At 42.7% G+C, this 16,497-nt stretch overlaps 2 protein-coding genes across 3 annotated transcripts; both read left to right on the top strand.

Moving 5' to 3' along the window:
• Window positions 1-644: 644 nt before the first annotated feature.
• vamp5 (vesicle-associated membrane protein 5) lies at window positions 645-8,991 on the top strand. The gene is made up of 3 exons (XM_018762480.2): window positions 645-909; window positions 6,553-6,696; window positions 7,569-8,991. Exons 1-3 carry the CDS (start codon window positions 907-909, stop codon window positions 7,773-7,775), a joined length of 354 nt encoding a protein of 117 aa, XP_018617996.1. The 5' UTR covers window positions 645-906; the 3' UTR covers window positions 7,776-8,991.
• A 2,264-nt stretch (window positions 8,992-11,255) lies between these two features.
• Window positions 11,256-16,491, top strand: rnf181 (ring finger protein 181). Of its 2 annotated transcripts, none has more exons than XM_018762475.1 (6): window positions 11,256-11,351; window positions 11,771-11,878; window positions 12,511-12,644; window positions 12,779-12,894; window positions 15,556-15,630; window positions 16,016-16,491. In XM_018762475.1, exons 2-6 carry the CDS (start codon window positions 11,793-11,795, stop codon window positions 16,073-16,075), a joined length of 471 nt encoding a protein of 156 aa, XP_018617991.1. In that variant the 5' UTR covers window positions 11,256-11,351; window positions 11,771-11,792; the 3' UTR covers window positions 16,076-16,491. The 2 variants fall into 2 exon arrangements, with proteins under 2 accessions (XP_018617991.1, XP_018617992.1); XM_018762476.1 differs by having other exon boundaries at window positions 11,768-11,878.
• The last annotated feature ends 6 nt before the right edge of the window (window positions 16,492-16,497 follow it).

The following is a 16,497-nucleotide window of genomic DNA, read 5'->3' as shown; positions in this document are numbered from 1 at the left end:
GTGGTGGAAGGACCTCCCCCTCTCACTCAGAACTGCTGAATCCCTGCCCACAATTAAAAAGGGTCTTAGAACTCACCTCTTCTGGATTCACACACTCTTCCGTAAATGTTAATGCTGTATAACTTTGAGATCATAACTCGGATAACAGATAAACCTTGAGGCAGGTACTCATGTGATGAACATTGGTTCATATAGTGGAAAGTAACAAACTAACTGTACTTTAGAATCATGAGTCCGCATCTAAGTGTCTCTTTCTGCTAATGTAATGAACACATCGTGTTTTCTACGAGATGTACGTCGCTTTGGAGAAAAGTGTCCGCTAAATTAACGAAATGTCAATGTAAAATTAATTCGAATTAATTCCTGGAGATGTGTAAACTGGTAAAAAACGCAGCTGAGAGAGAACAGGGAGAACCGAGAAGATCACCCCCACGCCATTTCATAAGCGCAAGCCCCCCAGAGTGGGAATGATTCATATACTTGACACGCATATATACCGATATTGCTGAGGCATGATGAAGGGATGAAAGTGAAAGTAATAAATGAGGAGAGTAAGACGGAGGGGCCCCGGTGCTGTAATTTGAGAGGCGCTCTGTGCGCTGCGCGTTCGTCACCTCCTCTCTCTTTTTTGTGTCTCTGCCTGCTGTGCTGCCACTGATAGATAAGGAAAGCGGCTCTTCCGCGCGAGGTCACTGCGCACTGGGACCTCCTTGTCAAGAGTGACAGCGCAAAGGAGGAGGGAGCGGAGCCACGGAGCCGCGGAGCCACGGCACGAGCTCGGAGCGGGACAACAGCGACCGATAGACCGAGCGGGCGGGCGAGCGCGCGCTCATTACTTGCTCTTTCTGCGCGGGGTCCTTGCCGTGCGCCGCGCTGCGCTTTCGGATGCGCTGATTCGGCACGGAAATGGTGAGTTCTCGCTCCACTCTTCAGCCAAACAAGAAAGGTGTGAACCGTTTTTTTTTTTTTTTTTTTTTTTTAAAAATAATTTTACCCAACTTATCTCTTTTTTAGATTTATTTTAGCTGTTATTCAGTTCGAGTTCGGTACGAGGACACAGCTGCTGGAAACCCGTTATCAGACTCGAGGATCCCTCACCTCGCGAGCGCTTCTCACAGTCTCACTTTTCTTTGCACATTTTATTTATTTTTTCTTCTACCAGATATGCTTGTCAACAATACATGTTCATTTCGTGTACGTTGTGCACCGAGTTTATTCCTCAAGCGCTTGCTTGGAAATATGTTATTATTATTTGCACCGAATCCAAATAGTTGCAACGAGTGCGGTTGTGTGAACGTGTGCAGTCCGCTACCTGGAGGCGTGTGTTTAAAATTATTTTCGTACCAGTCTTCGCATTTCAGTAGAACAGGTGTGTTACAAAGTCCCGCTGTGTTTCGTTGCCCCCGTTGAGTAATTGTTGGCAGGAGGAGGAGGAGGGCGAACAAACAGAATAAACAAACATTTACATTTACATGATTTTTTCATTTAGCAGACGCTTGTCCAAAGCGACGACGTACACATCTCTCAGCAAACAATTCATGCAAACAAATAAAAAAAAAAACTCAAAAAAATAAACTCAGAATAAAGAACGTGAGATAGATACATGTGAGCTGTACTGTCGTGTCGACTCTCAGTCACACACACTTCTTTAGTGGAGCTACAGCTTTCGAACCTGCACGTGACACTTTGTGCGAGCAGCCAGTGTCGTCCCCCGACCTGAACCCTGGACCAGGGCTGCTCTCCTCTCTTTTACATGTATTCATTTATCTGATGCTTTCCTCCAAAGCAACTTGCAATTATTTACCCATTAGCACAGCTGGGTAATTTAGGGTAGGTAAGGCTTACTCAAGCCAAGGGTATTAATCCTTTGGGTCTGAAGGCAGCAGATTTAGCCATCACAGTACCAGCTTTCCTTTCCTTTCCTTTCCTTTCCTCCTTCTCCTCTCCCTCTCCCTCTCCTCTCCCCCTTATCCTTCTCCTCTCCTCTCCTCTCCTCCTTCTCCTCTCCTCTCCCTCTCCCTCTCCTCTCCCCCTTATCCTTATCCTTCTCCTCTCCTCTCCTCTCCTCTCGTCTCCTCTCCCCCTTATCCTTCTCCTCTCCTCTCTCCTCTCATCTCCTCTCCTCTCCTCTCCCCCTTATCCTTCTCCTCTCCTCTCTCCTCTCATCTCCTCTCCTCTCCTCTCCTCTCCCCCTTATCCTTATCCTTCTCCTCTCCTCTCTCCTCCTTATCCTTCTCCTCTCCTCTCCTCCTTCTCCTCTCCTGTCCTCTCCTCTCCTGTCCTCTCCTCTCCCCCTTATCCTTCTCCTCTCCTCTCCTCTCCCCCTTATCCCTCTCCTCTCCTCTCCTCTCATCCTTATCCTTCTCCTCTCCTCTCCTCCTTATCCTTCTCCTCTCCTCTCCTCTCCTCTCCTCTCCAGGCAATTCTGTTGCAGCCAGTGTCATGAGATGAATTACCTTAAATGTAAATAAAGCAGGTAGCTGTTTAACACCAGCGTCACAAATAAAAACTACATCAGCAGACATTTGTTTTGTGTTCTTTCGCTTTTCCTCTGGAATTGCTTCACTTGGTTATGTTGGGAAACAAGTGAAATTTTTGAGAACTTCAGCAGAGTACCATCTGCTGTAGAAGGTGGCAAATCAGTGGTCAGTTGCATTTGGTAAAAATCTGAACTGGAATAGTAAAAATGTCTGTAAACTGTTTTCACTGGAGTTTATGCAGCATGCATGTTTTTAGAATGCATTTGGTTAATTTCATGTTTTTTTGTGCAGATGTAAGGGTTTAAAGGCACATTTGTTTAAAAGTACTTTTCCGGCTAAGAGTTTGAATTTCATCGTGGAGCAAGACAAAAATTTCAGTTGACTGTTGCATCCTTAATGCTGGGAAAGAAAGGATGTACCAGAGTAAGCACTGGTGCACTGCAGGAAATGCCAGGTACATTTATCAGTCCCGAGGCATGGTCATGAGAAAGACAACGAGGAGCAGAACGGAGGAAGGAAGGGAGGAAGGAAGTAAGGAAGGAAGGAAGACAGCTAGACAGGACAGCATTTCTCAAGTTAGGAGGCCACTGATGGTTGATAAAAGAACAGGATTACTGATTTTTATATAGATTACAAAACTATGACCTACTTCTATTGTTTGGTTATCAAAATGGGCTATTGAAATGCCTGTTGTTTCTCAGATTGCTTACTATGAAATGGAATTTAGGTTGCAGTTATACAATAGAGTATCGGCAACTGGATACTGACATTTCACAATGATGTATGAATGAGTGGCCCAGTGTAAGTAGTGTATCTAGCAGTGTAAGTCACCTTGGTAAATAAGGTGTGTGGGCTCATAACACTACATAGTACTCATTGTAAGTTGCTTTGGAGAAAAGCATCTGCTAAGTGAATAAATGTAAATGACAATGCTGTGATGTAACATAATACACATACACACACATCATCTGAAACCGCTTGTCCCATACGGGGTCGCAGGGAGCCAGAGCCTAACCCGGCAACACAGGGCAAAGGGCTGGAGGGGACACCCCTAGGACGGGGCGCTGGTCCATTGGAAGGCACCCCAAGCAGGATTTGAACTCCAGATCCACTGGAGAGCAGGACCCGGTCCAACCCACTGCGCCACCGCACTCTCCCGCCTGTAACATAATATACTTAATTAAATCTTTTGGTTAACTATTTCAAAATGGCAAGTATTGCAGGAATCATAAAAATCACACATGTATGGACTTCCTCACATCACATAAAACTTGTTGATTTCAGAAATGGTTCTCAGGTCTGTCATTCAGATTTTTTTGAAGCAAAGCTGTATAGTTTATATTTACATTTGTTCAGTGAAATTATACATTTCTCCAAAGGACACAATGCATGATACACAAAAGTGCATTTCTCAACAGATGAAGAGAATGTGTTGTGTGGTTAAATGAAAGTATGTGTTACAGTCTGTATTTTATTTTCATTTACTAGGTCACAGCTGTAGCTTTTTAGAAATTTTTGTACCAGTGTTTACTTGTTGAGGGGGGTGTGGTGGTGCAGCAGGATTTGCTTGTTCCTGCTCTCTGGGGGGGCTGGGGTTCGAGTCCTGCCTGGGGTGCCTGGTGACAGACTGGCATCCCATCCTGGGTGTGTCCTCTCCTCCTCCAGCCTTGTACCCTGTGTTGCTGGGTTAAACTCCTGTTCGCTGCAACCCTGCTTGGGCAAAGCGGTTTCAGACAGCATGTGTGTGTGTTTACTTGAGGCACAGAACCAGTCTAGCGTTAAAGTGTGATCATGGCAAAAAACAAGTTCTTATTCCGCCAGTTTCAGTGACACAACTTGAAAGCAATGGATGTTTTTTTGTTTTGAACAGCTGGAATCAAGAGGAAATGAGATGTAGAAGAAATGGTTTCACTTTAAGACTGGTGAAAAGATTCTTTATGAATGTCCAAAATTTTATGATATAATTTTCGATAGAAAGATTTCAGCTTGGAATTGATAAACATATTTTGTTCAGCTCAAGAATGAGCAATAACATGCAAAAAATGTGCCCCTAATTAGTGGTAATTACGTTTTTTTTTCTACAGAGAATTAATTTATGAAATTATTATTATTATTATCGCTGTTGTGTTGCTTTATATTTTCACCAGTTTTCTACTATCGAGCTGGAGGTTACATTAATGTTTACACATACTTGGAGACAGGCAGTCCTCTGCTACAATGTTCTTCAAGCAGATATTTTTCTATATGAACTGCTGGTCACATGGTACCTACTCAATGCTGACTGGAGGAGCAAAACATTTGCCACAGCTAGCAGCCAATACCTGAAGGCTCTTGGGGGCATCTGTGGGCGGAGCTCATGCTGCAGCCAATCAAAAGAGCCTGGAAGATTAACTGACTTTAACAGTGAAATTCTGCTAATTTTAAAGTGAAAACATGTTGTTACAAGGAGTGCTGTGGTGTTGGAGTCTGAAACAGTTATTGAGTTATTGGAGTCGGAGACGGTATAAGTGTTCCAACTCTGACTGAATGTATCGTATATGCTGGGGTATAAGACGATCCAGTGTGTAAGCTGAGAGGTGTAATATAGGTTTAGGCCTATATTCGCTGGATAAGTCAACCCCCAAAATAATGTGCAACTTTTGGGCAGTGCTGTGGAGTCGGACTCGGAGTCCTGGAATCGCAGTCGGAAGCAATTATTGGGATACTGGAGTCGGAGTCGAAGGTTTTGTGTACCGACTCCACAGCCCTGGTTACAAGGAGATAAAAGTCATAAAATTTTCACACAAACCCTGCCCTTTTTTTTGGAAGAAGAGAGAATCCAACAGTCCCTGGGCTAAATGGAGTTAGTTCTTGGCAGTGTCTTCTTTATGGCACAAGAAATTCAGTAATAGTTTACACTGAGACTGCCAGATTATTATGTGATGAAACTATAAACGAATGACCGATGCTCCCTTTGAAGACTCAGCTGAAGCAGCGAGAGGCCGGACTGAGCAGTCTCAATGGGAACTGTAATATCAAACTCCAGGGATTTCTTTTTTTTTTAAAAAAAAGAAACCTTTAATAACAGATTCAGAGTGACAGTAAGATGTGTTATTATTGTTATTAGCTTTTCTATTTATTTTCATGTACAAAATAAACAAAGATACAATAAAAAGTAAGATGGATTCTCTTGGGAAAGGGTTCAGAGGGAGGACATAGCCAGAGAATATTAATTTATTTTTCACATCATCCCCCCTTTCATGTGCTACTGGCTTCCCTTCATTGTACTCTGGCATTCAGCCTCAGGGTAATTAATGACTCTGATGTTAGAGTGTCTGATTTACTGGGAAGTGTTTTTGCCTTGAACTTGGCACTTTCCAATTTTTTTCACCGCTAGCTCTTTGTTCACAAAGCCTGTCTGAAAGGATTCATTTCCCATTCCTCTGGAAAGGTGGCAGGTTCAGTCTCACTGCTGGCAAATGCTAGCATGGCTTTCTTCCCCCCACAAAATACTCCCATTTTACACTGTTTCCCACAGTGGGGTGCTGGAATTATCTCTTTCAGCTTGGAAATGCGAGGCTTCGAATTGAATAGACAAAAAGTTGTGCAAGTCTTTTGTCCATCCCACTGAAAAGCTGAGTTTTCTGGGATGGAGAATACTGCTCCAGAAATGCCTTCCAGGAGATTATGGTAAACAAAGGTCTGAGCTCCCTGCAAACTGGTATGTGGGAGAGTCCAAGTCAGAACGAACAAACCCCTCCTGAACCCTTTTTCTTTCCGCAAAGTCATTTCTGTTTATTTATCTACGCTATCCACTGTGAGGAAATAGATCACAAAATTGTCGGGGACAAACCGTCAGACATTCTTTTTCTCTTGACATTGTTTGCATTGCCTGCCAAAAGTGTTTTTAACCTTGGATTTAAGAATCAGTGTAAATATTTACCACCAGTCCTTGGTCCATGGTTTGCAGTTGCCTTTAGCTGCAATCTAGTTTGAACACCATGAGGCAATGGGGGGAGCCATGAGGCTGTCCTTACCCAACCTGACTCGCTCCCTGCGGCAAGTATCAGTGTCTGTCCTGTCCCCCTCCTAGGAGAACGGCAAGAGTCGCCTGAAGCAGGCGCAAGAGGAGGTGGAGGAGGTGAAGGAGATCATGCTGGACAACCTGAACAAGGCAGAAGAACGGACGGGCAAGTTGGGGGAGCTTGAGGACCGAGCCGAACACCTGTTGGAGATGGTGAGCTGGAGGCTAGGCACGCAGACTCATCCAAGCTTCACTTTCACCGCCGAGACTGTGCAGCGCATGCTTAGAAAACTGCCGCGGTAATGGAACCTGACTCATGTCTACCCTAAAGCTCTCTCCCCAGTCCCTCATATCACACATACACACATACAGACACACTATCTGAAATCGCTTCGATGCCTATAAATATGCTGTGGGTGGGGTTAGGTCAAAGAAGAATGTAGAATTTACATCCTGATTCTATTTTATGTCGATATTTTTAGAATGGCATTTCCTTTTTCATAAGGTGAATGAGTTGAGGCCTATTTCTCAGTTCCAGAAAGTCAGAATGACCTGGTGTGACAGTCTATACAACAGAAGTGCAGTGCAGGTTTCCCACTCAAACCGTTAACACCTCCTGGGTCACGTTCCATTCTTTTGCCTGTTGCAGCGCAAGGTTTCCTGAAAACTCATTCTGAATGAGCCACTGTAGCAAAGAAAAGTATTGCTTCAAAAGCAGCAATATTCTTTACCATGCTGGAAAATACTATATGTATACATATTTACTGTATGTATTGATTTATGCTTTATACCCTATGTACCACATATGCTAAAAGGCAAAATTGAACACAGTGTAGAATGTTTGTTCACATTGAGTGCATCTGATTTGAAACAATGACCAAGCTGTCTTCCTTCTCCACTGGCCCAGTGGAAAAAAGAAATTATAATCATGAGTAGGGTCTACATGTTTATTAGAGAGTTGGTAAGACCACCTCAGCGTTCGTGCAAAAATATATTAATGGAATTTTCACTCAAGTTTCTATTGTACAGTTTGCATTTGCAGTGCTCCTGTCTAATGGACAACCTTTGGTTTGCTTCTCTCCCAGAGTAAAGGCTTCGAAAAGACGACCCATAAGTTGAAGCAGCAGAAACGATGTGAAGCCATGAAGATGAAGATACTACTCGGGGGCATTGGTGTTTTTGTGCTTTTGGTAATCATCATCGTAGTCATCTCCGTGATGGTGCCCAGCTCCGGACAGCAGAACTCCAATCAAGTCACAGCTCCTAACCCCACGCTGTCTGTTAAAACCTAGCACTGCCGAGAAACAACGCAGCGAGAAAAAGAGAGGAGCAAAGAGACTTAGCAGGGAATTATGGCAGGCCTCCTTGAAAAGGTGACAGGGAATATTGGCCAGGTTCGACAGAACACATTTCTCAGCTGCTGAGAGAAATGCTTTGTTCATATAGGGAGCGCTTGGGTTCTGTCCCACAGGATAAAATGGTACCATTGCTTGAGCTGCTGCTCTTTCGCATTTTTCAGAGGTAGTGCATAACTTATGAGCTTACCACTGCCACACCTGTAGGCCACTTCTAAAGATAGATTGCCTTTTTTCCATAATGCGTCTAGGCAGAGATGCTGTAAATCAGAGCCTTAAGAAGCCAGTGTTGACCTCTGTCACATGAGCAGAAATGACAATTAAATGCACACGGAAGTTCTTCAGTAGCACAGATTTTGACGCCAGTTTATTGAACAAGGACAGCGCTGGAGCGAAACATGAATATTGTCACATCTCAGACTAAAACATGTACCCCAGAATATCATCAATATTCAGAATTTCAGAATTGCTACATGCGTTCAGATGTGTTCTTAGCCCAGAATGGGAAATATGTGAGATTAACAGTGTCCCAGTCATTGTCAAATGGGGAAATATCAGGCAGGGAATCCACGCTGATGTCATTTATCGATCTCACTTCTTTGCAGATAGGAAATATTTTGCAGAATAGATAAGGACCCGGAACCACGTTCCCCAAGCTTGAAAGAAACATCATTGCCTCCTCACTCAGGGACTTGTACTAAGTTCTGAGCTGTACGTCGCTTTGCAGAAAAGCGCCTGCTAAATTTATGAATAAATGTAAGTAGGTTGGTTGTGTATTAGCACAGAAAAGACTGGATTAATGTGATGCATTAACTTCAGGAATAATCATATCCTTTAGAGGTTAGCACAGATTTGGTACTTTAAAGTTGCAGAAAAGTAAAGTACAGTATTCATATTTTTTTAAATACTGGGTGGAGTCATCACACCTTTGCTGCTGTATCTGTATCCTGTCACAGCCAGTGTGTTTTTTTTTTTTTTTTTAATTTTTCATGTTATTCTTCCTTTAATACAATAGATCTTAAGATTATTATTTATACTCATTGCTGATGCTACCATTGGTTTTGATTTGTGGACTTACATGAATTTATGTGGCCACCACAAGCCATTTTTTTGCATGCCTCTCTGTGAGTGAATGTAAAAAAAGGTGAAATAAATGAATTATGCTGTATAGAAAAAGAAGAAAATAAAGGCACTGAAAAAAACTCTTAGTAATGGTCTCAAGAATGGTACACAAACCTGGGTATCACATATCAATAGGCTAATACACCATGTTTGGCAAACAGCGTATGAGCAGTGTGTTAATATCATAAATGGATAACATTTCTCAGTGCAGTGAGACGAATCAGAGTTTAGTGCTAAAAATCAGGGGTTAGACCTGAGTTTTGATCTACCTTCATTGTCAGCCTAGTTTATTCACGGGTGGGGAAATTGACTCCGAGGAAAACCCTAACTTTAAATTTTATTTATTTATTTTTTTACCCATTGTGAGAGTTGGCTGGTCTCGGTTCAAAGTCCATTCTACTGAGACTGCCCTCCCTGCAGTGTCAGATGCTCTCTAGTTTGCTCGAGCGACCTCCCTCTCTTCGGTCCTCATCCACCTCGAGCTGCTTGCAGCATTTGACACGGTCAATCACCAGGTTCTCCTCTCCTCTCTCAGACAGCTTGGCATCAAAAGAACAACATTGAAATGATTTAAGGTCTACCTGCCTGTTAGATCTTACCAGATAGTTTGATGTAGCTCCCTGTGTGCCTCTCAGCCTCGCTCAGCTGGTGTTCCACTGGGCTCAGAACTGGGCCCTCTGCCCTTCTCCATCTTCACCTCTTCCCTTGGTTCTGTCATCACTTCTCATGGGTTCTCCTAACACTGCTATGCGGTGACACTCAGCTCTTCTCTTTCTCCCTGCTGCTACAGATAGTGTATATCCTAATGTATGACTGCTTGCTTCTGTGTTCCTGTGACTGATCACAATCCGCAACCCCAAACCAAGATTCTTCCCTTCCCAGCAGGTTTGTCCACCTATCGGGAACTCTCTATCACACCGGACAATTTGTTAATTTCACCCGCTTCATCCGCTAAGAGCCTATATATTACACGCCTATTCACAACAAAAATGTGGTAAATTGTATTGTGGCTAGTTAAATTTCTACCTGAAATGTTACTGAGAAGAGTGATCTCAAGTGGCAAATTCATTTACTAATTAGTGTGGGTTTTCACAGTGCGACACACTGGGCCTATTTGATTAAACTCTTCACTCCAGTGCAAGGTTTGCACTAATGCGAAACTTTGATAAATATCCAAAAAAAAAAAACCCCTTTATTGTGTATTATAAAGGCCATTATATAATGCACTTTAAACGTCACCCCACAAAGAAAATAAACAAGTTTCCCCAAGTTCAAGCCAGCACCCAAAGAACCCCTATTCAGGCTCTAAAACACATGATCCTTTCTCCTGTGACAGACTGCAGTGTGTCAGCTCTTGCATAACGTCCTCCTGGTTTCTTTTTCTTCTTAGAATGTATTGGCAGGCTGCAATCTTCTAATCCAATCCAGCTGCCTGCTGCCACCTGCCGCATACAGCTGTAACCAGGTGCCAGGTAAGCTACAAGGCGAAGGCTGTGAAGTACTTGGTGAATCCTCCTCTGTGCTGGACCAGCTACTCTATCATTACCCTGTTGCAAGGGTGTGAAAGAATGCAGTGTCTCCTGCTTTCTGTTCCAGGCACTCTGTAATGAATTAGGCCTGATTGACTTATAACAAACACCAACATGTATCAGTAATAAACACCAAATAAACTAAGCAACAGGTTCATTCAAAATAAGAAAAGCACAGGAATACTTTCATGAAAGTAAAATATATTGTTTTTTGTTGTGCAAAAGACAGAATTATATAATATATAACATATACAATATTCTTATTATATAAGAATAGAATTCCAGTTAAGAAGATTAGTAACTGTCATCAAGTCCTAACAATAGATACATCTGATTTTACGTGACACAAGACAGTTTTCACTTATTGGCATTATTTATTCAAACAAAAATAAGTCCTTGTTACGTTTTTTAAATTAATGTTACAGTATATGGTTGTTTTGTCTTTTCCTTGCAGTACAACAAATAAATCAATATGTCACGTGTCTTAAGATATTGCAGAAGCGTCACGATTTGAGAAACTTAGATAACTAAAATGAATTCGGACACAGACACACGCCACTGGGAAAATGAAACATGTGCTTCACCGCATGGTACTTTTGAAGATATTACAATACGAAAACATCCTTTTAAATCACTCAACCAATGAGAAGCCACCAACCTCACACAAACTGCCATGACGTAACACAATCCTATTTGTTCTCTCATTGGCTTTCTGTGCGTTTGCCCGACGTTGATTGGATGAAAAAGTGCCACTCCTCAAGTTTGGTTGAGTGCAGCAAATACTGGTTATCCCGGTAGAATGACATCGCACTGAAACTGTTTTCCTCATCTACGATACAAACCTCAGAGATATTTAGAACAGGTAATCAAACTTTTAATTTTTAAGAATAATTAAATCCTAAATAGTAATAAGAGCAATGATTGGTACAGCTGGTAGGGCAGTTGTGCTGCAGTTTGCGCAGCAGCAGGTTCGAATCCCAGCCAGGCAGCTGTCAGTGTCATGTGATGTAACGATCAAGCCAAGGTACCAACTTGTACGGATCCTAAAAAAAAAAAGCAATAACTGTATAAATGGGTAGGTAATTGTCAGTGGCTTTGGCGAAAAGCGTCAACTCAATGGAGTAATAGTCTCTCTTACTTTGCTAACTTGGCGTATAATAATTTTTTACAATGGAGTGGCGTGTGAACCAAGTCTCTCCTCGCTGTTTTTTTTTGTGATCGCGCTACATCACTGTCACCATCCATTGTCGTCAGTAATAACGGATGTGTACTGATAAGCAGTGACCGGTGTCCACGAGGAAGGATGGCGTCCTATTTTGACGAGCACGACTGCGAGCCCACGAACCCAGAGGATCAGTACCGACAGAACGCCTTGCTGGAGCTGGCGAGGTGAACATCAGTTTCCACAGTCCTTCACCACTTAAAATATGATCTCCAAGCGGTGCTCACACATTGCTCTATGAGTCTGACTGGTGTTATGATGATAATTTTTCTTAGAAATTACATTTAATTTGGTGCTTTTCTCCAAAGAAGTTTATGTAGTGTTATCAGCCCACACACCTTATTTACCACAGTGACTTACACTGCTAGATACACTCCTTACACTGGGTCACTCATCCATACATCAGTGGAACACACTCTCTGTCATTCACACACTATGGGGGAACCTGAACAGCATGTCTTTGGAGTGTGGGAGGAAACCAGAGCACCCGGAGGAAACCAGAGCACCCAGAGGAAACCCACACAGACACAGGGAGAACATGCAAATTCCACACACGCTGAGCAGGAATCGAACCCACGTTCTTTCGCACCCGCCACGTGCTGTGAGACAACACTGCTACTCACTGTGCCACCATGCTACCCAGTTAATAAATTTTACCTTGACATATCCATTCATACAGGAGGTTATTACAACTGTACTGCAATCAAGACTACTACAGTAAGAGTGGGATTTAAACCAAGACCCTTCAGATTGGAAGGCTCCAGCCCTAACTCCAAACTCCCCACTGATTGGTCCACAGGTCTTTGATGCAGGGAATGGACATTGACTTGGGTCCAATTGACTTGTCAGAGTGGGACCAGCGACTGCCGCCACCTGCTGCCCGCCAAGCTGTCCAAAACCTTCCTACTGTTGTCATCACTTTTGAACAAGCAGGTGCGTTTGACGTGAGCCCAAGCTGGCATGATGGAACGCCACTAGAAGTGACAGTGCATATGGTGAAAATTGTCTGCTGAAGCTGCATTTACACAAATCCTACGGCTATAATCTGTCGATGTTACTTTACGCAGACCGGGGTCTGAAATGCCCAGTGTGCTTGCTGGAGTTTGAGGAGGAAGAGACTGTGAGAAAGATGCCCTGTGAACACCTGTTCCATTCCAGTTGCATATTGCCCTGGCTTGGGAAGGTAAGAAGTAAACTAGACGTGGCTGCTCCATAGAGGTATTTTTAGCCAGCTGGTGTCCAGGCCCATACTGAATACTTAGTATCATGTTTCCAGGGTCACTGTGCACCCTCCTCAAATTCACTCCACCCTTGCTGTTTCAGACTTATTGCAGGGGAACAGGAGTCTGATATAGTTGATTTTTACAATTGATTTATATCCAGTTTCGGTGGTAACAAAACTGTACTGTAATGCTATAACAGAGATCTTTTGTGAAATAACTGAAAAGTTACCAAAGTTTACATGCTATTTGAATCTCATATTGCTATTTGAAGCGCCTCGGAGATGCAACTTGTGCTGAAACATGAGAAGTTTGTGTCTTGATCTATTTTACGTGGTATTCAGTGCATATTCGAGTAATTTAATATCCCTTTCTGACTCATATGTGGTTGGGAAGGATGAAAAAGTGATCTTACACAAACCAAGTCATCAGATGTTGAGTAGAAAAGAGACAAGACACTCAAGTCCAAATGGACAGTGAGAAATTTTCAATAATAGGACACAGTGTGGTAACAGAGAACACATATACACACACACAGTCTGAACCGCTTGCCCCATACGGGGTCGGGGGGGATCTGGAGCCTAACCCAACAACACAGGGCGTAAGGCTGCAGGGGGAGGGGACACACCCAGGACGGGACACCAGTCCATCAAAAGGCACCCCAAGCGGGACTCGAACCCCAGACCCACCGGAGAGCAGGACCCGGTCCAACCCATTGCGTCCCCGCACCCCCTAACAGAAACAGTGTCTGCAAAATTGTTCTGCTCTAACCTTAGATCCAAGAGTTATGAGGTTGTAAATATTAATCTTTGTGTTGGGAGGCTAGCTTTTGACCTATAAAAACTTAAGATATAAGTGGCTCGCATCTGAATATACTCCTGACTTTTTCAGTTAGGAAGTTAGCACAAACTCAAAGATGTGTTTTGAATAAGACCTTCAAGCACGTGACACATATGTGAGCCGTGGGAAATGAGTCGTGTTCTTTCCAGAAAGCTCCATTCCTTCACTTTTCTCAGAGTATATCTGCGCACGTGCACAGCAAGGAAATGAAGACTCGACTAATGTAAAGAACACAACGCTTGTTCCTGGATCACTGTGTAAGTTATCTAATGTAACAGTATCTCAGCTGGTGGTTTGATTCTTAATCATGTTAGGTAAGTACTCAAAACCAAATATATGTTACTCTTGAAGGTTTGACAGTTGCACTCTTCTACAGCTGTGAGATGTGGACCTTCTGTAGCCTGGTTTACCATACAAAAATGAACAAAGTCTTTCTATAAAATGTCTTAAGCACATACTCAAAATAAAATGTCGTGACCATGTGCCACAAACTGGCTTACGCTCCGTGCAGGAACACACCGTAGAAGTATCAAGGCCGCGGTCATTCGCCACCAGCTGTGTTACGGTGTCATCTTACTAGAATTATTTAATTATTACCAATTACATCAGGGCAAGTATATTTCGGTGGTGGGTGGCGGAAAAGGTGATATAAAGATCAGCTCAAGATATCAGTGTGGAATCAAGGATTCACATTTTGGACACGATCCATCTGGCGGCAAGTTTGCTGACGGCACATAGGGAAGTTTGAATAAGAGGGAACCGTCACATGTCAGCGAAAAGGGTGACGGAGGAATAAAACCATATCTGCCCCGGGTTCACGGTACTCTAAATGCACAACCAATCTGCAACAAATAAGTACAGTCCAGGACATGAGCCTCATTAACACCGAAACCCAATGTTAGAACACACGTGAAATTCATAGTGAAATGTGGTCCTCTATCCATATATTGTCAATAAAAACTTGTCCAGCACAGGGTAAGGCTGGTCTCAAGTGTAGAGTGTAAAGCAGAGTACATCCTGGACAAGATGCCAGTCCATAACAGTGGAATCACACATAGATACACCTACATACGCTATGGGCAATTTGAAGCCATCAGTTCACCTGAAGCGCAAGGACTTAATAACCTGAAATGTGCCAGTTGAAGTGCCTCGAGGAACTTTGTTGTAGTGCCATTGGACAGAGTACTAAACTGTTGCAGTTGTGTTTTCAGATTTGCAAATATGTGTCATCTAAGCAGGTAACATCTTGCTGGTTCAGTTTATCACATGTGACTTCATGTATACAACTGCAATTCCAAAAAAGTTGGGACAGTATGGAAAATGCTAATAAAATCAAAAAGGAGTGATTTGTACATTGACTTGTATTGAAACAAAAACAATATAAAGACAAGGTATTTCATGTTTTACTTCGTCATACGTTTATTCTAAAATTGATGCCTACAATACGTTCTAGAAATTTGGGACGGGGTAGTTTAGGATTAATAACGATGTGACGTAAGTTGAAATAACAAGGTGATATTGGTGATGAAGAGCAGTTAGTGGCATAGTGGTTGGTGTTACTGTTCTTTGAACCCCCAGGTCGTAGGTTCAGTTCCCCTCTCTGGCTGTAGTACCCTAGAAAAGTGTTCCAGTGAAAAATGAAAAAATAGTTGTAAAGACCTTAATGTTGTAGTTTTTTTGGAATTGGGCTTGTATTTTAACTGTCAGTAGGACATAGTAATGCTTCATGTAGATTGCAGTATGGATCTCTGAAATCAGTTTTGTTGATGTTTTGTCTGTATCAGACGAACTCTTGCCCACTGTGTCGTCATGAGTTGCCTACAGACAACCAAGAGTACGAAGAATTCAGGAAGGACAAGGTGAGTACGTGCTCTGTGTGTGTGTGTGTTGCTCACTCACTTTTCCACACACAGTTGAATGTTCCTTTTGTACTATTGTTTCTTGTTGAGAAGGGGGCGTGGTGGTATAGGGGGCTTGGCTGGGTCCTGCTTTCCAGCGGGTCTGGGGTTCGAGTCCTGCTTGGGATGCCTTGCGATGGACTGGTGTCCCGTCCTGGGTGTGTCTCCTCCCCCTCCAGCCTTGTGCCCTGTGTTGCCGAGTTAGGTTCTGGATCGCCGCGACCCTGCTTGGGACAAGTGGTTTCAGCCAGTGTGTGTGTTTGTTTCTTGCTGACTCAGCAAGTGTCTAGTTTCATGGTGAAACTAGAATTGCATTTGCGCTAATAGTGGTTCTCATTTCTTTCAGGAGAGACGAAAACAGAGGGAGCACAGACTGGAGAATCTACACGATGCCATGTATACATGAGGGCCTGGAAGCACCATCGCAGGCACCCTGATAGCAGGATACAGTTTGTTTGCACAATTTGTTTTTATCTGGAATATGATTCTTTTGTCACACAATGAGTGCAGAGATTGTGTTGTGCTGGATATACTTTGTCTCATTTCATATTTTGTTTCCAATTGTAATGGCTTGGATTATGATTACATTTAAAAATGAGTATAAAAGGACCAAAGAAAAACATGACTATTTTCTATTGAAACTTTTCTTATATTAATGAAAATCTTGACTTGGTGGGGGTGTACAGTGTATATAAAATGTAATAAAATGTTGCTGATATGAAACAATGTTTACCTGTGCATTTGTCCTTTAAGTGTGAATGTACCTAAAAAATATTAAAATGTGAAAATGTTTTCAGTAGTTTTTGATCTCCTTTGTTAATATTTCAC

The sequence above is a fragment of the Scleropages formosus genome, chromosome 12 (assembly GCF_900964775.1).
Source record: "Scleropages formosus chromosome 12, fSclFor1.1, whole genome shotgun sequence".
NCBI classification, from domain to species: domain Eukaryota; kingdom Metazoa; phylum Chordata; class Actinopteri; order Osteoglossiformes; family Osteoglossidae; genus Scleropages; species Scleropages formosus.
The sequence above is the reverse complement of the archived record's forward strand: the minus strand, read 5'-3'. Positions and strand labels throughout refer to the sequence as shown.